General features: G+C 44.1%; 4 protein-coding genes across 5 annotated transcripts in view; 1 reads left to right on the forward strand and 3 right to left on the reverse strand.

The window, feature by feature from the left end:
* LOC134287516 (uncharacterized) overlaps positions 1 to 1,402 on the reverse strand; it is a 2,300-nt gene extending 898 nt beyond the window's left edge. For both annotated transcript variants that reach the window (XM_062849414.1, XM_062849412.1), the window contains exon 1: positions 11 to 1,402. In XM_062849414.1, the coding sequence (XP_062705398.1) occupies positions 269 to 1,354 (1,086 nt within the window). In that variant the 5' untranslated portion in view covers positions 1,355 to 1,402 and the 3' untranslated portion in view covers positions 11 to 268. The remainder of the gene's footprint in view (positions 1 to 10) is intronic.
* LOC109402498 (protein YIPF6) overlaps positions 1 to 15,067 on the reverse strand; it is a 22,697-nt gene extending 7,630 nt beyond the window's left edge. Inside the window, exons 1-4 of the mRNA XM_019675182.3 lie at positions 14,882 to 15,067; positions 14,666 to 14,797; positions 14,357 to 14,601; positions 14,137 to 14,294 (exon numbers count right to left, since the gene is read on the reverse strand). Of these exons, the coding sequence (XP_019530727.3) occupies positions 14,137 to 14,294; positions 14,357 to 14,601; positions 14,666 to 14,797; positions 14,882 to 14,908 (562 nt within the window). The 5' untranslated portion in view covers positions 14,909 to 15,067. The remainder of the gene's footprint in view (positions 1 to 14,136; positions 14,295 to 14,356; positions 14,602 to 14,665; positions 14,798 to 14,881) is intronic.
* LOC134288477 (uncharacterized) lies at positions 1,380 to 4,109 on the reverse strand. Its single transcript, XM_062853458.1, has 3 exons — positions 3,660 to 4,109; positions 1,478 to 3,586; positions 1,380 to 1,391 (listed from the first exon to the last, which is right to left on the reverse strand). Exons 2-3 carry the CDS (start codon positions 3,284 to 3,286, stop codon positions 1,380 to 1,382), a joined length of 1,821 nt encoding a protein of 606 aa, XP_062709442.1. The 5' UTR covers positions 3,287 to 3,586; positions 3,660 to 4,109.
* Positions 15,068 to 15,814: 747 nt separating the features above from the next.
* LOC109402525 (uncharacterized) lies at positions 15,815 to 17,717 on the forward strand. Its single transcript, XM_062849411.1, has one exon. It carries the CDS (start codon positions 15,917 to 15,919, stop codon positions 17,321 to 17,323), a length of 1,407 nt encoding a protein of 468 aa, XP_062705395.1. The 5' UTR covers positions 15,815 to 15,916; the 3' UTR covers positions 17,324 to 17,717.
* The last annotated feature ends 997 nt before the right edge of the window (positions 17,718 to 18,714 follow it).

The following is an 18,714-nucleotide window of genomic DNA, read 5'->3' on the forward strand; positions in this document are numbered from 1 at the left end:
TTCAACTTACGGACTTTGTATATCAGTTTACACCGCACTCCCACAACTTACGGAAGCACCAATTAGTGTAATTTGGTTACCGAAATAAATTTTAAATAACTTTAATAACTCTAAACTGATTTTCTTTTCCTACTTTTACGATGGCGAAATTCCGTTGTTTTTATCGAATTCTACTTGCACCTCATTCATCTACTTTCCCTCTTATTTCACCTACCACTACTACCGCGCGAGAACTGTCATGCTGCAGTTATGTTGTGGTTAGACGGGTTCATATTTTAGACCGGTTCAAAATGTGCGGCGTCGCAACACCCCAGCCCGTAACATCCGGCATTTTCGGATTTACATTACCTCTTAACGACGCAAGCTTTACCAAGTCCCGTCTCTGCGCCTTACCATCTTCGTCCTCACGTTTGTCTGTCGAGCTCGTCCTTCTGAGACCTTGATGACCGCAGCGATGAAGCTTCATCTGCAAGACTGTCGGGATTTCCCGTCGACCACGAAGAATCGTCGAACCATTGCCAGCCGTTTCCGCTAGTGTCGTTGGTAGGATCTTGCCCAACAACTTGCGCCCCTCATCGAGCGCACGCATCACCCCAAGCTTCTCCTTTCGCCGACCGTTCTTGACTTCCTCCGGTTTTGCGACACTTGCGACGAGCTTTCTCGACGACCACTTTTCCTCGTACAACTGCGGCAACAACTCGCCGCGGTGCCTCGTCGAAAAGCGAGTCGAAAACGCCGATCCCCACTTGGATCCCTGACCGCTCCCAGGACTCTCTCCTTCGCCATCAAATGCGTCGGTGTCGTCGGTTTCGCCTCTTCTAGGCTCCGCAAGGCTTCCAGCGAGTTGATCATCCCGTTTCGGATTTCGAACCCGCCTATTTTGTTGTTCAGCCTGTCTTCTTGCGTTCGGGATGAGAACCGCCATGTTCGTGGCGATTTTTCCGGAGCTGTCCGGATGACGACACGTTTTAATTTCTTGTCTCCGGGTCTTCGACAGCGATTCGTCTTCGCAGCGATCGCCGACGAGTTGGGCGGTTCGCTCTCTTATTCGCTGGGCCCATTTCTTCTCCACGGTGCCCCGTGAAATTGTCACCACCGATTCTTTCGACGCATAATGACTCTCGGGCGGCAGATCCTCGTTTGTTACCTGCCGGTGGTAACCGAGATAGTTGTCGGCCGCCGCTGGGGTTTGCTGTCGCGGCCCATAGACCGTCCATCCTAGTTTGGTTCGAACAGCAATCGGTTCCACTGGCGTACCCACCTTTGCCTCCATCGGTGCAAACGCGTGGATATTGTTTACCCCAATCAGCAACTGCGGCTGTCCGTCGTACGATTCAATGGGCAGTCCTCGCATGTGCTCGTACTGTGCTGCAAACTCCTCAGAATCCAACCTTTGATGTGGCAGCATCAGTTTGTCTACCGTGTGCACTGTGTGTAACAGCATTTTGCCGCCGGCTGCAGCGCCTGTTCCCGACGCCCAAAGACTCATTCTTCGGGAATCCTCCTCTCTCGACATGTTTCCCGTCCACTGGATGGTCAATCGCTCTTGTACTCCGACCGCGCCCAGACGGTCGGCGAGCTTTTTCTCCACCAGCGTGACGGAAGCACCTTCGTCCAGGAACGCCAGCACTGACACCGTTTTTCCACCGTAGTGCAGCTGCACCGGAACGATCCGGAACAATACCGTGCAGTTTGTCCGGATGTGTGCACTTAGCCCGACCGTATTTTCGACCGGATGCATGAGCGGGTTGGGTCCAGCCTCATCCGAACCCTCCTCTTCGGATTGGGAATCTGCTTCGGACGACGGCGGTGAATTGAACTCCACGAAGTCCACGTCAACGTTAGCTTCGCAGGCGTCTGCCACGATGTCCATCAGGAAATCCGTCAGCGTCCGCAACGTTGTTTCCCCTCGACCTCGCCGGTAATGGACCCACTCACGCTTTTCCCGATCCGGCAGCTTGGCGACCAGCGACTTTATCAGCAGCGGGTTGACGAGGTGTTGCCGTAGATCCGCTGCCTCTAGATGGCCGCAGAGTTGCTCCACCGTGTTTCCGAATGGAACAAAACTCCTCAGATTGTCCGGCCTCGGGGGTTCCAGCCGGTTCACCTTGTCCAGCAGGCATTGAAGCAGTTGTTCCGGGCGGCCGAAGTGCCGGCGCAGCTTCTCGATTACTTGCGGGATGGATTCGGGAAGAAGCAACTGCCCGGACACCAGCTCGAGAGCGTCGCCTTCCAGGGCTTCCTGAAGTCGCATCAAGTTCTCGTGGTTCATGTAGCCGCAGACATCGTTGGACACTTTGTAGGCCGCGTAGAACAATGGCCACTGTGCTGGTTTGCCGGAGAATTTTGGGAGTTTGTAGGTTAACCCCATCCTCGCAGCCAGCTGTGCCTTCGTCGGTCCGGTCTGCTGCTGCCCCAGCCCGTTTTGGCTGAGACTTCCCACTTTATTGCGCATCTTCCGTTTTGTCTTGCGATCCATCGACGAGACCGAACTCTGACTCTGCAGATCCGAATCGTCAGAATACTCGTCCTCGTCTTCTTCGTCGGTGCTGTCGTAGCCTCGCGTTTGCTTTCTCTCCTTCTCCTTGCTCAGCTTCAACACGTTCGGGTTGATTTTGCCGGAAGGAATCGCTCGCGAAACGTCCGTGACTACTTTCGGCGCCGGCTTCGACTTTCGACCCGAAAGTTCAGCTAACTCCTCATCCATGGCCGCCATTTGCATCTCGAAGGACGACTTCCTGTTCGCCTTCAGCCGCTGAAGCTGCTCCTTCTTCTTTTGGAGCATCTCCGCTTGCCATGCCCTTTGCTTCACTTCTTCTTCAGCGCGCATCTGTAGCTCCAACTCCATCTTTCGCTGCTCGAATGCGCGCTGCATCGCCATTTCTTTCTTCCGCAGCAGCATCTCCACCTCCAGCTCTTCATACTGCTGCTTCTGCTTCTCTTCTAACGCTCGGCCTTTTGCTTCCACGCTAGACGCAGCTAGACGAGAGCTGACGCTGGATATGTCCGACTCGTTGTCGTTTTTCCGGGTGCGAGGCTGCTTCTTGGCGTCCTTCTGCTTCTGCCGGTACTCCTGGGCCTTCTTCTGGCAGGCCTTGCTTTGGCAGTACCACTTCTTCGGCAGATTGTCCTCATCGATGTCCACGCAACATATATGGAACCATTTAGAACATCCGTCACAGCAGACCATCACCTCGTCGCTCGTAGATAGTCCACAAATCGTACATTGAGTTGCCGTCAGATCCATGACGGTTTGGTCGTGGGTGGACTCAGCATCGGAAGTCATCTTTTGGCAGGTCCGAACTTCTCACTTGACACTATCACTTCGCGGAAGTTACTTCGCGGGTGTCATTTAATTTTTAAGAATGTTCCCGAGAGGGAAACCAGATTTTTATAGCGGCTCAGGTTTTTTGAAGCAACGCTTAAACTGAAATTTATTAACAAATTCAATAAACACAATTCACAACACAGACTAAAATTACTAACAACTTACAATTAAATGGTTTCCTTGCCACGACTTCTTTTCTCAATTCTCTGGTTGGACTATAATTGGGGCCGTTACCCTAATCGGTATGTTGCGCGGATGCTATTTTTGTAATCACAAATATTTTCAATTATACATTACACATAAGAAAACTTCTATTCTTGCGTCTACTTACGATATAATCCACTGGCACGGCAGCTTTTCTGGTTATTTTCCCCTGTTTCGGGGCGTACCAAGCACCGGTATTTGCACAGCTAGTGGGAGAAATCCAGGTAAGTATTTGCTAAGTTTCACTAATAATTTACCTTTTTTCTCTACAGGTTTCAACTTACGGACTTTGTATATCAGTTTACACCGCACTCCCACAACTTACGGAAGCACCAATTAGTGTAATTTGGTTACCGAAATAAATTTTAAATAACTTTAATAACTCTAAACTGATTTTCTTTTCCTACTTTTACGATGGCGAAATTCCGTTGTTTTTATCGAATTCTACTTGCACCTCATTCATCTACTTTCCCTCTTATTTCACCTACCACTACTACCGCGCGAGAACTGTCATGCTGCAGTTATGTTGTGGTTAGACGGGTTCATATTTTAGACCGGTTCAAAATGTGCGGCGTCGCAACAACAGGTAATCAGTGAGGTCAGTTTTTCTTGTTTATCAGATACGATTGATACGTATTAAGACAAACTTTCCACTGCATCTGCCAGCAATAATCGGTGATCGATCAACATTCCGAGTATCCCAATTTACACAAGAATGCCAAGGATCACCGCTCATGCTTTAAAATACAGTTGGAAAAACTAGAACAACACCTGGCCACAATGATGCATAAAGCACTAAAGCGGACCGGAAGTGTTGTTGAGCCAGCCCCACCATTGCAGAAGAAACTCCTGGACTAATCTTAGAAAAAAAAGCTAGATAAATCTTAGCGGGAACTGCGGAACAAACCGGTGAATAATTTCCTGGACGAACCCTGAAAGCAACTCCTGGTTAATGTCAGAATAAAAAATTAAAAAAAACTTAGAGAAATTTCAGAAAAAAAAACTCCTAGATACTTTTTAGAAGAAGGAATCCCAAAAGGAAAAATCTCAGAGAAAACTTCCTGCGGAATACCAGAAGGAACTCCACTCCTGATTAATCTTAGAAGACAATCCTGGAGGAATCCTACAATTCCGGGAGAAACCCGTGAAAGAACTGCCAAAGGTATCCTCAGCATCTCAGAAGAAGTAATTCTCAAAAGGAGAAATACCGTGCGGTACCCATATTCTGAACGGTTAAGGGAATCTCACAACAAACACTAAAATAAATGGAAGTTTTTTTTTTTTGTCTTTATTATAGAGACTTTCAGCCTGGGGCTGGTTCGTCTCTTTGATTATAGAGGCGCAATAGAGGGCCACCTTGGCAAAGCATTTAACATAGTTACAGAGTTGAATAATTACAGAGTTTGAGATATTATTTTGTTACAAATATTGGTAGCGAATCATGTCCTGCATACGTGCGTTTTTCATCATTGGTTAAGGGCTGTTGTTGTTCCGTAAATCATTGTCGTAGTCCTATAGTCGTGGCTTGTGTCTTCAACTTTAAGTAGGTATTAGCTAAATTTGCTCGTAGAGTTTTGAATCTTTTAAGAAAAGTAACAGGGCTGCTTCTGTGGATGGGTCGTTTGCAAGGATGTCTCTAATTCCAGTGTCTAGTCCGTATGTAGTTCTGTAGGATTGATATTGAGGACAAACTGCAAGTATGTGTTCAATGGTCTGTCGAATTCCACATACATCACAGAGTACATGATGATATCGTCCAGACGGCATATGACTAATACGTGTGTGACCAGTTCGCAGTCTAGATAGGATTCGTTGATCTCTCCAGTTGGTTCGGTCGATCCATTTCTTCGTCTCGCCCTTCACCTTGCAAAGAAAGAGATGTCGTTCTTGTTGCCATGTTGCTCCCCATGCTTCCGTAATTATATTTTTGACCCATTTGACCCAAGTTTTCGCGTCTTGGGAGGGGACTTGTCTTGTGAGTAGCTGTGAGTTACGACCTGAGGCCGCAAGCCGATCAGCACTTTCGTTGCCGGATATGCCGCAGTGGCCAGGAATCCAAACGAAGAGGATACCAGGATTCATTGCCGCACGAATTGCTTGTACCCATGGGTGGCGTATTCGGTCCGTTTCAAGGGCTTTGAGAACACTTGCGGAGTCAGATAGTATCACTGTATGAGTTGCCGTTGCATTTGTGACAGCTAGGTGAATGGCTGCAGCCTCTGCGGAAAAAACTGAACACATGTCTGGCAGTCGTTTATGAATGTCTCGTTCCATTCCTGACACCCCAACACCAACTCTATCATCAGCCTTTGATCCATCGGTATAGATTATATCATATCCGGCTAATGTTGTCGCTTTCACACGGTTGAAGGTACTTAGGACTCCAGCCGAACTTTCACCGACTTTGTAGTGTCGTTGGAAGACCCAGTTGACTTTTGGTTTAGGCGAGTCCCACCTTTGGTCTCCAATCCGGTCCAATTCCGCTACCGGGGGGAGTTCCTGATGGGCTATTTCCTGAAGGAGTTTGTTAGCCTCCCCAAGGAGAAACACTCCCTCTACATCTCCATACGTCCTTTCAAGAAAGCTCAATGCTCTTGTGCACATGGCAGTGGCGATAACGTGATAGAATGGCAATACTCCAGCTTCGACACATGCAGACGACGCGGGGGTGGATAGAAGTAAACCGGAGGCTATTCTTACACAGCGATTGTATACTGGCCCTAATATCTGTAGCATTTCTTCAGATGACCGACAAGTTAGCTCTATCCCGTATAGAAGTTTGCTAGTTACTATCGCGGATGATATCCGCAACGCAGTTTCACGGTTATTGTGGTTGTGACGACTCGTTATTGATCGTAGTAGACGGACCCTGGATTCACATTCTTTTTTGGTCATGTTGAAATGTTTTTGAAACTTGAGATGACGATCTAAATGGACACCGAGAATGCGGCAATAAATCTTGTAAGTCAGAGTTGATGTACACGTGCTGTAGTCCCATGTACGGGAGCCACATCGCAAGCGAGCTCCCAGGAGCACTGTACATTTTGAGACTGAAAGTTGTGTGTCTCATTTTTCTCAAGATGTGTCTCATGAGCTTCGTCTCATGCGCTGATTAAATTAGAAAATTTCACGACAAAAACTTCCTAAACGAACGAGAATTGAAACCTTAACCTTTGCATTGAGAGTCCCTAGTCGTATCGCATAGACTAACCAGACACTTGAGTTGTGTACGGAAAAAAGTTGTTGAGGTTCTACGTTACCAAGAAGTTGTTTTTCACCTTAGATACCAACAGCTCACGCAGCGCATGAGACGGGCTCCCTAGCTCGCACCCACCAGCTTTTCGTGAGCCTCCTAGCAGCGCAGCACACTGCGATTTTGAAGAGCTGGGAGACAATTTGGTGGGAGGCTCGCTGTCACATTTATGTACACATAATAGAAATACACTAGAACTCCAATGGCGCTGTTGTCACTTTTCCTTTTTAATTAAATTGATAACTCTAATTGTAATTAATCATCGTTTTTAAGTATTCATCTTGTAAAGGATATTTCGTTTTGGTAAACAAAATTTATTTGACACTTCTAGTACCGCTAATGACGCTGTAAGGGCGTGGCAAACTAGATGTTAGTCACACGAACAGCCCCGACATTCGACTTTTGTGGCTAGTTATTCTACTGTACACATACGCAATAGGAAACTCTGTTGTAAGGCACTACCTTGTTTTCAATTTTTATGGGTTTTAAATCCGCTCGGTGCCGGTTATTGCAGATGTGTGTGAAGGTACTTTTATCTGCAGATTCAGAGTGTCTGAAAGCTCATGTATACATGAATGAGATAGTGTGCCATGCGCTTGGTTTGAAATGCGTTTCAAGAAATTTGTGAGATTTGAGATCATAGCACGCGCATGAAAAATCTAGTGTACGTGCCTCAATGAGACGTCTCGTGAGACTCGTCTCATTGAGATTTCTGCCAGTAGAAACTTACAAATCTGGTCTCGCCCCGAAAAAAACATATCGACTGAGAGATCGATGATCTGGGGATTCAATTAACTGTAGGCCAATTATCGAGACCCGATAATCCGAGAATCAAAAATTGTGGTTTTAGCTGTATCCATTTAGATGGTATAGGGATACCCAAAGATGTAAAAAAAGATAAAAATATGACGAAGCCACATCTCGATTTATTAGGAGCACAAATCTTAGGTTTGAAATGGAAATCTGCGTCATCCGGTGGTGGTGACAAAACGATCAACTTTTCAGCGCATACCGCCGTTTGGTTCTTTAGAAATATGCTCTTGAATATTCAAGGTGTTGCTTCGTTAAATCTTCACCTTATACATATCTAACCTTCTTAAGGGTCTATGTCAAGCAAATCACACTGGCGTAGTACATGTTAAGTGTGCCTGGGTCTAATTGACTCCAACACCTTCCCAGTAAACCACAGATCGTAATGGGAAGTGCATTCAAAATCGTATATCTCGCGATCAGAAATCAAAATCGTAAAAACCGTTGAATCTTGTGATAAATAATGTCAAGCCTAATTGTATATAAATCGCAGCTGCGATTTGTTTTGGAGTACGTTTGTTGTGTATAGAGCAAGTCATAAATAGCGCTAATTGAAGTCGTCGCTGCTTGCCTACGCTTACAAGTCATATATAATGTTAGTAAGGTTTGGTTGGGAATCGTAACGACTTAATGAATTTCGGCACCGCGATGAGGTGACTAGGTGGTGTTGGATGCAAAACGAAAAAAGCATTCCACTTGCCTTGCTCATCATCGCCTGGCCGCTGATTATGTTTTGGGACTGGAAATATTATGTCTACCAATAATGATATTCGGGCAATCTTTGGCAATCTTTGGCAATCTTTCATAGTTACGGAATGAAGACATTTGTTTCACAATTATTCCTACATGAGCAGTAAATTTTTTCCTCGACGACGACGACGACGACGACGACGGCGACGACGACGACAACGACGTCGTCGAAACGTACACTCGATGCGGGACTAATGTTGTAAACAAAACATGTCGTAATGAGTGCAAATCCAACTCGCTATGCGCTGTATATAAATTGACAACTCATCATTAGGAATGCTATATATCAGTACAGCATTGTTATAAATGGAATCGCAATGACTTAGAAAAAAATTGCAGTAAAGGCATATTTCATGGGTGGTTTAGAAGGCTTAAGTTTATATTGGCCAAAATTTGCGCTCTTCTCAAGGCAGATCAGTTAGTACAATGGTATGGGCTTAGACTCACAATCTCGTGGTGCCGTGTTCCAGGCTATGTGTCAACTTTTTTTATAGCTAATATCGGACATCGTAATACATATCACCCGGAGTCGTATTTTATATTTTTGATCGATTATTTGGGACATCGTAATGATGATCATATGAAATCGCGAAATGTCGTCTGAAGTATGTATATGGCCTCCACTTTGGTACGTATATAGCAGTTTTGTGCAGTTTATACGATTAAAAAGGTTCTTATATAGTAGTGTATAACACAAATTATACAGACCAAAATGTTTACTGGGTTACTAGGGTTACTAGCCATCAACAGGACTTGTGAGATTGTATGTATGACACTCTCAAATAATAACTCGTGTCCCTTTCTTTTTGTACGATACGGACGATTTTCCAAACAAGCCTATCCCATTTACTTTTATGTAATCAATGAACTTTGTTCGGGTAAAATATTGTACGTTTTGTATTCAGAAAGAAAAAAACAAAAAAAAATATCCTGCGTTATATTTAATCATTTCAAACTTTACACAAGATCGCTTCGGTCTCTATGGAACGGTTTTTTCACGGATTATTAAAACTTAAGACAAGAATGTTACAAGTTTTTTTCGGGAGACGAATCTCCGAAATCGAATTTATTTGAAATCACAGGGATGAACAATCCCTACAGAAATCTCAATATGCAACTGCTCTACTGTGAAAATAGTCTTTCGATATGGATAATGAGCGATGTACACGATATGTTTTTCTGTATGCCTATTTGTTAAAGGAATCCTCACTGACGTTGACCATGTTGACCAAATGCACGGATATTGTAGGTATTGTAGGGAAAAATCTTGAAGCTGCAAAAGTGAAAAATTTTAAAACTAGAGTTCATGAAAACCTACCAGATCAGTAAACTTCTCAAATTGACAGATGATTTGAGACTTGTCTCATTGAGATGGCTCATTGAGACTCGCAATGCTAATGTGATGTGCTCCAACATCGCGAGTCTCAAGCTCAAGGAATTTCCATGTGCTCACAGCCAACTTGTCTCAATCTCGTATTGAGATATGTGCGTACAGATACTCTGCTGCAGATAGTTCAAATCCTACCGATTTGGCCCATTTGCTGACGGCCGTGACTGATGCTTGGAGTTTTCTTCGAAGTAGAACTGGCTTATGTCCGACAACAACGATAACAATATCGTCAGCATAAATGAAGATGTATATGTCTTTGGGGAGCGCCTCGAATACTCCGTTCATAGCCACTAGAAACAGTGTCACTGCGAGAACGGAGCCCTGGGGAACTCCGGTCTCTTCCCTGACTATGTTTGACCTGTGACTCCCGATGAAGACCTGAAAGGTCCTGTCCAGAAGAAAATTTCTTATAAAATGGAGAATGTGCCCGGCTAGGCCCCATGCAGACAATTGTTTCAGGACAAATGGTGTCCAGGTTCTGTTATATGCTTTGGAAATGTCCAAAGCTGCTATGTCTACGTGCTGATCGGTTCGGAGAGCGTCATCTAGAACTTGACCGAGAGAGGCAAAGTAGGTTCCTGTTCCGAAACCTTTTCGGAAGGCGTGTTGTCGTTGATCTAGCAAGTTTTTGTCTTGCAGGAAATCGGTGAGCCTGCGGTTGACCATTCGTTCGAAGACTTTACAGACACAGCTCGTTAGTGAAATAGGTCGATAGTCCTTTGGTTCAGTCGAAAAAGCACCGTTCTTTGGTATAGGAGTTACCAGGCTATGTCTCCATTGTTTTGGGAAAAGGTCATCGGTCCAATTTTGGTTCAGTAGATATAGTAGAGTCTGCTTTGCCCTTAGCGGTAGGTGCTTCAGTAGGGGGTACCCAATATCATCGGGACCGGCAGATTTACCTTTACCACTAGCTAAGGCAAAAGTAAGTTCCTTCATGGTGAAGGGTTGATTTATCGTCAGAGAGGAGGTATCATGAGGAATGGTCACTGCTTCCAAAGATGTTGATGAAACATTGTTTCGTCTGATGAAATGATGATCATAGCCACTGATTGAAGAGAGACTAGCAAATTGTTCCGCGAGCTTATTCGTTACCACCGTAGGGTCTCTGGAGATTCTGTTGTCATGACGGATGCCTATTCCTTTGGTTCTCCTCTTCCCACAAAGAGAGTTCACTCTGGACCACAATTCCGTAGTAGTCTGGTTGCTGTTGATTCCGTCGATGAACTCTTCCCAATTTCTGCATTTGGCGTCTCTGATTATCTGCCGGCATTCGTTTCTCTTTAAGCGGTATTCTAAAATCATTCTATCTTTGTCTGGGTGATCAGCTGGAAGCCTCTTTACCGCTCTCATTGCTTTTCTTCTCGCTTTGACGGCAGAACGAGTTTTTGCAGACCACCAGTGTAGAGCTTTAAAAAAAGACACGGACAACGTCTTCAGCTTTCGGCTGTACAGACTGTTTTAAACTTAACATTAGACAACGGACAACGGAGCATGCACCAGTGGAAACGGGGAAGAAACTATTCTCACGAAAAGTTTCAACGCCCGAAGCGGGAATCGAACCCTCACCCCATAGCATGGTGCGATTCTAAGCTTGGTGACCCTAACCGCACGGCTACGAGGCTCCACACTTTACGCCCTGGAGTAGCACTCGTCCTAGGTATAGAACTTTTAGCAGCATCTAAGATTGTTGTAGTGAGCTGACCGATAGTAGATGGGTTTTTGTTATCCATATTTTCCTCTATGGCTAATTCGAATGCGGCCCAATCCGCTTGGTCATAACACCAACGAGGACGTCGAGATGTCTCGGGTGGTTTATCATTTACACTAATGAGTATGGGCCGGTGATCGCTTCCCATGGGATCCTCAAGGCAGGACCACAGCAGTCGATTGGTAATTCCTCTACTGGCCAATGACACATCGATCGCAGTGTCCGTTCGACCTCGCGTAAAAGTCGGAGTTCCGTCATTCAGTACGACTAGGTCACAATCTTCAGCGATTTCAGCGCAGATTGTACCTCTAGCATCGGGTATGCAGGAGCCCCAAAGAGGATGGCGACTGTTGAAATCACCTAGTATTAGTCGAGGTTCATCAATTTGTCCAAGGAGGGCCCGAAGTTCTGTCTCTAAGTCCGGTAGATTGTGACATTGTATGTAGATGCTAACCACTGATAGTGGGAAAGGTTCCTCGATGCGTGCAGCTGTAGCCACTAAATTAGAGTCCAATCCAATCGGTGAGAAGCGTACAGATGAATGTATGCCGAGTGCTACCGATTGGTACACACGCTATGTCTGAACCAGCAAATTATAAAAATTGAATGTACATCGGGTTTCTTTCCATAAAACATCAGTATTCAAGCTATATTTTCATTTGCAGAAGGTTTCAAAATATTCTATCGGTGAAAATTTCTCCATACATTTTGTATGGGAGAGAAATTGACCGAAAATGAGGATTTCAAGCAAATTTGTATGAAAAACGGTCAAAAAGATGGAAAAATCAAAATTTCCCCGATAGAATATTTTGAAACCTTCTGCAAATGAAAATATAGCTTGAATACTGATGTTTTATGGAAAGAAACCCGATGTACATTCAATTTGTATAATCTGCTGGTTCAGACATAGCGTGGTACACATTATCACCAGACTTCGATAACCATGTGAACTGTCCTCGGAGGCATCGGTTCATCATTTCTACGTTGGTTTTGTGTGTTTCTTGGATAGCAAGGATGAAGGGGGAGTTTGTGTTGACAAGCAATTCAAGATCTGCCAAATTGTTACAAAATCCGTTCATATTCCATTGGATAGCGATCGTCGTTGATGTTCTCGTTGATGGAAAGGATCTATTAGTCTCCGAAGAGAATTCGGTGGTCACCGCTGAGAAGCGTTGTGGCGCGATCGTGTGGCCTTTTATTGAGTGACTTGGTATGTTAGACCAGTTCGGGCCGTAGGTACATTGTTGGAGCCTGTCATACTCTTCAGCGTTGGTTAAAGCACTCGAAGGCAAGGCCGAACGAGCGGTGTTTCGCTCTAGCTGTACCTCGTGTTTAGTGACGGTGGTTGGCGATGTTACAGAGTCGTTGTGTTTGCGGTTCGGAATTTCTACGTGTTTCTCGGTGTTTTTAATGTTTGCAGCGGCAGGCATTCCTAGTTTAGTGTTTCCTATCCATCCAGGGGAATAGGTGCGAGCACCCTTGTCCGTCCCTCTTCTGCCATCCCTGGGGCGCCGAGGGTTGTCCGTAAGTTCCGGTGAAGCAGTGACGTCCGCACAGACAGGGCCCCGACTATCCTTAGGGAAGGGCAGGAAAAGACCCGGGGAACGAGGTGGATACCTCTTGTGCGTCCCGGAGACGATAGAATCCACTGAGCGCCGAGGGTTGTCCACTGGTTCCGGTGGTGGTATAACTTCCGCACCAGAGGTGCCCCGACTACTCAGGGCTTCTAACGTCCGCTTCATCCTGTTTCCGTTGCTGTTGTTCCACATTGTTTGAGAGAGAGTGTTTGTGTATGGTGTAGCTGAATTATTCGTCTCTTGATTCATATTACATATGTTCTCGTTGTCAGTGTTGTTCGTCAAAACGTTTGGTGTGTAGTTAGCCATTGCGTCGTGTTGGAGATATGAGGTCTAATCTGAGCTGAGTAAACGACGAGCGAGGTGACGAGCTGACAACTACCTAAGATTCCATTGGACCCCAGACACCTTTCAGAGCTCGTCTTTGATGGAACACACTCAGCGAGGTGACGAAACTGAGGCCATGAAGGTATCCCTTTTAGGGTTAAGAGAGAAATTCTAAAAGAAACTCCTATAGGAATTTTGGATGAAATTCCTGGAAGAAATATTAACGGAGGGAGCCTTAGAAGGAACTTCTGGTGGATTCACAGAAGAAAACTCTGGAGGTAACCTAGGGTCCTAGTTTCTTCCGATATTTCTCCTAGAGCTGCTTCTACTACTATATCTGCGAATTCTTGTGGAATTTCTCCGGAAGTTGATTCTCAGATTTTCCTAAATCTTTAACGAACTACAAAACAAAATTTCTATAAATATGACTGCGAAGTGATAAGAGACAGATTAAGATTATTTTAGGGAATCAATAAAGCGTAAAGAAGAATGTTTTTGTCAAGTAAGAAGGAATCAAATTTCTGCTCAAACAGAAGTAAATTAGGCAGACAAATAGAATACCCACGCTGTTTCATTGCATCGAGGGAGAATTTATCAGCCCACCATATAAAAAATACTCCACCAGACATTCTCTATTGCAGGTGCTCTAAAAAGGCTTGATATGAATGGGTAGGTCCAGCGAAATCTGCTACCACGCTTGGATTCACACAAGTCTGTTCATCAAGCACAGATGGATTCGATCATTATACTGAACTGATGAATTCATCGTAATAATTTGATAACACTTACCATAAGTTGCCCATCCGAAGCCTACTCCCGCCACCAGAAGCCGCAAAAAGAACAGGAAATGCGTTTGCTCTGCTATCAAGATTATCCTGCAGACTAATAGTGCCGCTGCACAGGGCGTCAAGCAGTACCCCAGGACGCACACCGATTGGAAAAAGGATCTACAACCAAGAATAAATTAAAAACATCGATAGTACATACGTTTAGGTTTAGAATCACTTACATATTCCCTCCCAGCAACTTGGAATTCAGCGTCACAATCATCGCCCCGATCCACACTATCACAAACACCTGGGCGAACTCCGGGCCTCCGTCGTGCACGTCGTCTGCGGACCCCTGCAGAATCGTGGCCATCAGTGTGCACAGTATCAACGGACCCCACAGGTCCCAATCCCGGAGCAGGGTGTTCTTCTCCCGCGGTATCAGAACGTGGTAGAACTTGATGCCGACCGCTTTCACGTCACGTAGCTGAAAAAAAAAACAAATTTTAATCTCGGAAGTTTTGGGTTTTCCAGTTATTGCGCGGACTCACGAATGTATCTTTGATGGGTTCGTCCAGTGTGCTGAAGTTGGGTGCGCCGGGATCGGTTGTGTTCCTTGCGGCGTTCGGGACGGACATTTGGCCCTCCATCGATTCGGTGGCCGAGGCGTAGTCATCGTAGAGCTGGAAGTGGGTGTTTCGTGGAAGGTTTTTTTTTTCTCTCACTCTGTTAGCGGAAATATAAACAATCGGATTTTTTGGGCTTACCTCTAGTTTAGCTTCGGGGGATGACATTGTGGTGGTTTGTCTGGTTGCACTTGATACTAGGAAATCATTAAATGAGGGAAAGTTTTGGAATTTCTGGCTATTTTTTCAGAAAATTGCACAAAACTAGTGGAAATTAAATTTTGTTGTACTTTTCAACGCGACAGATCTTTATTTTGACACATGTACAAACACATCAGCGCAGTGCGATGTGACGTTCAGACTGCACCAGTGGTCCAAATTAACGAAAAGCTTTCCAAAACTAAATAGTTTATATTTCAATTGGGTTCTTGAGGGGTACCCTGATTATTTCTTAATCATATTCTCCGCCCAAAAATTAGTCTAAATCCAAAATTTCATAATTTTTGGAGTCCGGGAACTATTTTTAAAATGCATTTAAAGTTTGTATGGGATTTTTTTTTTGTTCGGGTCGAACTGTCATTTTATCGATTGAACTGTCATTGTATCCATGAAAATTAAAACTGTTTTGATAAATTAACCATCAAAACAAAGGTATTAAAATCCAATAAAATCACGTTATATTCAGAAAAATGAGCTCTTTCGATTAGGCTATAGAAAATAGCAATATTTTATTCGCTAAACAACCCAATTTCATTCTAAACTTATCGATACCCATATGGATATTGCGTACTATTTTTAAAACTTTAAAATTCATATGCAAAACTTTGAAAACTACTTCTTAAGCTCTTTATCTTTAAAAATTAGCTAGAATAATCGAGTTTAAATCTGTCGAACATCTGAGTAGAAACTTATTAGCGTCCATTATCATTTTCTTATCAACCCCTGAGACTGAAATCTTGCTGGATCAAGTCCTCTGGCGGAATTTTTACTAACTTATGCTGTAAACAAAACATCCACCCTCAACCACCCCAACCACCAACAAGCCGTGGACAGTCTGCTTGCTTATCAGTGATAAAGCTAGATTGTTACTTTTGGATTAATAGTGATTATTCTATGGAAATTGAGTAATTTTAACAATTAAAACGTAATCACGAGTGATAAAAATCAATCGCAATTATGGACCCCCTCGAATACAAAGCTCTCCACGAGAGCGCCATGCAGAACAACAACGGAACGTCGGCGTTGAACGTATTCCTGCACATCGTCCCGTCGTACTTCACCATCTTTCACACGGTTCAACTGCTATCGGTGGCATCGATCGCCAACGTTCCCGGCCGCTTCCTGGTTGAGTTTTCGCTGATGGTCCTTCCGTTTCTGCTCATGGTCACCATATTGCATCGGCTGGTGGTGAACATTGCCGTGACGCTGGCGCTGGTGACCGGGGTGTCGGCCGTACATCAGATGAAGGACAGGATGCATTTGACGCCGTTTGTGCAGATTCCGGGAAGGCGGCCCCAGTTTATGAGCGGCGTCCGGGCGTTGATAAACCTGATGACGGCGGTTTGCATACTGGCCGTGGATTTTAGAATCTTTCCACGGGAGCTGGCCAAGACGGAGACGTTCGGATTCGGGCTGATGGATGTTGGGGTGGGGTTGTACGTGTTCAGTAACGGAATCGTTTACAAGGTCGATGTAGAGAGGAAGCTGGATTGGAAACGAGTGAGGGATGTCCTAGTAGGATGCATTCCACTGTGTGTGTTGGGAGCGGCGCGGTTCTTCGTGACGAAGGAGATCGACTATCAGCAGCATGTGTCAGAGTACGGTGTTCATTGGAACTTTTTCATTACACTGGCGATCGTTAAAATCTTCGGGACGCTGATAATGGATGCTGTGAAGGATCCGGAGATAGCAAAGTTCATTGCCATTACGGTGTTGTGCTGCCACGAGATGATGCTACATCTGGGTGTATCCCGTTACGTCCTGAATGAGAAAATAGGACGGACGAACTTCATTGATGCCAATCGAGAAGGCCTGGCGTCCGTTCCGGGGTACGTAGCGTTGTATCTTGCTTCAACATACATCGGTTCCATCATGCGACCATCGGTTGAGATTCAACCCGTGAAGAAGTTCCTCCGACAGACGATCAAGCTGAGCATCATTGCGGCCATCTGCTGGAAGATGATCTATGTTTGCGAAGACATGTTCGGCGTTTCCCGACGATTGGCCAATATGGGCTACGTTTTCTGGATCCTGTCCATCGGTTCGACCATGAGCGTACTCTTCATGCTTCTGGAAGTCTACGTCTACTACGTGAGGTTTGAGGAACCGAAAACGCCCGAACAGATAATGAAGGGGGACGACTTTTGCATTCCATACTCGCCGCTCATTCTCATTGCAATCAACGAAAATGGATTGGCTTTCTTCCTGGCAGCAAACCTGTTCACCGGGTTGGTCAATATGTTGTTCCAAACGATGCTGATGGAACCACCGGCTGCCCTGGTGATCAACAGCTATTACATCTTCATGCTTTGCGTGGTGGTTGTGTTCATGTACGTTAACAAGATCAAGTTAAAGGTATGGTAATCACCGGAAGCAAGCAGTAATTATGTAAGTATTCCCCTCTAGTCATTATTTAACTGTACTCATCCATCATATCTGTGTTAAAGAAGAGCAAAGACGTGAGTCATTGTATTAATAAACTACTTTTGCCTACAGTAGATCTATTTAAGTTCTAAATCAAAACTTATACAATTATGCATACATCTTTATTGATTTCCTGAAACTGAGTTATTATTACTCTCTGTGACAATTTTGTAATAAAATATGAAAATATATATAAAAAGCTTTCCTTTTTAGATGACTTTCCATTGATGTCTGAATGCTTACTTAACTAATTGATTATTTTTGCAACGAGATTTGAAAACTTTTGATTATTTTAAAACATTCAGTTATTTCTATGATGCTAGTGCCATGCCAAGCTAGAATATAGGATCAAATACAAATCAATGCTCAAACATTTGAGATTCATTAGTGTCAGATGTTCACTTCTCAGTTAACCCTTTATAAGGCAGTGGCAACTATATTGTCACCTACTTTTTTTATTTTTTTTTTTCTGTTTTATTACAATTTATTTCGAACTTCTTTTATCCCTGTCCAAGAGTGATGGGTTTGACGATGGCTTATCAAGCGTCGTCATGTAGTGAAAATGTGTTTAAATAATTTCAATTTTAGTCTTTTATAATTATAGATTAGCTAAATTAAATATAGTAACGAAAATTAGTGAAATAGTAAATGGAATAGTGTATGAAAGTAACTAGGTTTTGAATTAAAGCATTTCTTTACAAAATTAAACTAAAATAGAATCTGAATAATCATACCATTGCTTTATTGACTTTAATTTAAACGCTTGATTTGTCATGCCTCCAGCATACGCTTAATCGCTGTCGCATGATCTAACAACAGTTGATTAGGTACGCGCAGTGCTGGGGGGGACCGACAGGGCTTATTACCAGTCTATACTAACCCTCTAACTACTAACAAGACTGGGAAACCAACGATCACTCATTGCACTTTTGATAGTAGTATTAGTAGTAGTAGTTAGTAGTAGTAGTAGGAGTAGTAGTAATAGTAATAGTAGCAGCATTTTATTAACAAGTAGATTCGTACTATTCTTTTTCACTTCTTCGAAATTATTTTTATAGACACTATAAACTCAGGAGTGGATAGCATAACGACATTGATTGCAGCAGGGTCTAACCTTATTATGTAATGCAAGAGTGCATGTGGGATGTCTCTGCATTACTTATATCATCTAGTTAAGACATGGCAGGGTGATAAGAAAATCGCATTAGTAAACGAACAATTTAGAATCTAAATTTTAGATGTTGAATGCTGTTCACTCAAGAAGTTCGCTGCTGCAGGTAGAAAAAAAAACTTTTGAATCTCTCTATTTCTTAGCATAGTAACAAGAAACT

This window comes from Aedes albopictus, chromosome 2, assembly GCF_035046485.1.
Source record: "Aedes albopictus strain Foshan chromosome 2, AalbF5, whole genome shotgun sequence".
NCBI lineage: Eukaryota > Metazoa > Arthropoda > Insecta > Diptera > Culicidae > Aedes > Aedes albopictus.

Excerpts from the sequence above, each read along its gene's own strand:
- LOC134288477 (XM_062853458.1), bottom strand. The coding sequence starts at position 3,286 with ATGACTTCCGATGCTGAGTCCACCCACGACCAAACCGTCATGGATCTG.
- LOC109402525 (XM_062849411.1), top strand. The coding sequence starts at position 15,917 with ATGGACCCCCTCGAATACAAAGCTCTCCACGAGAGCGCCATGCAGAAC.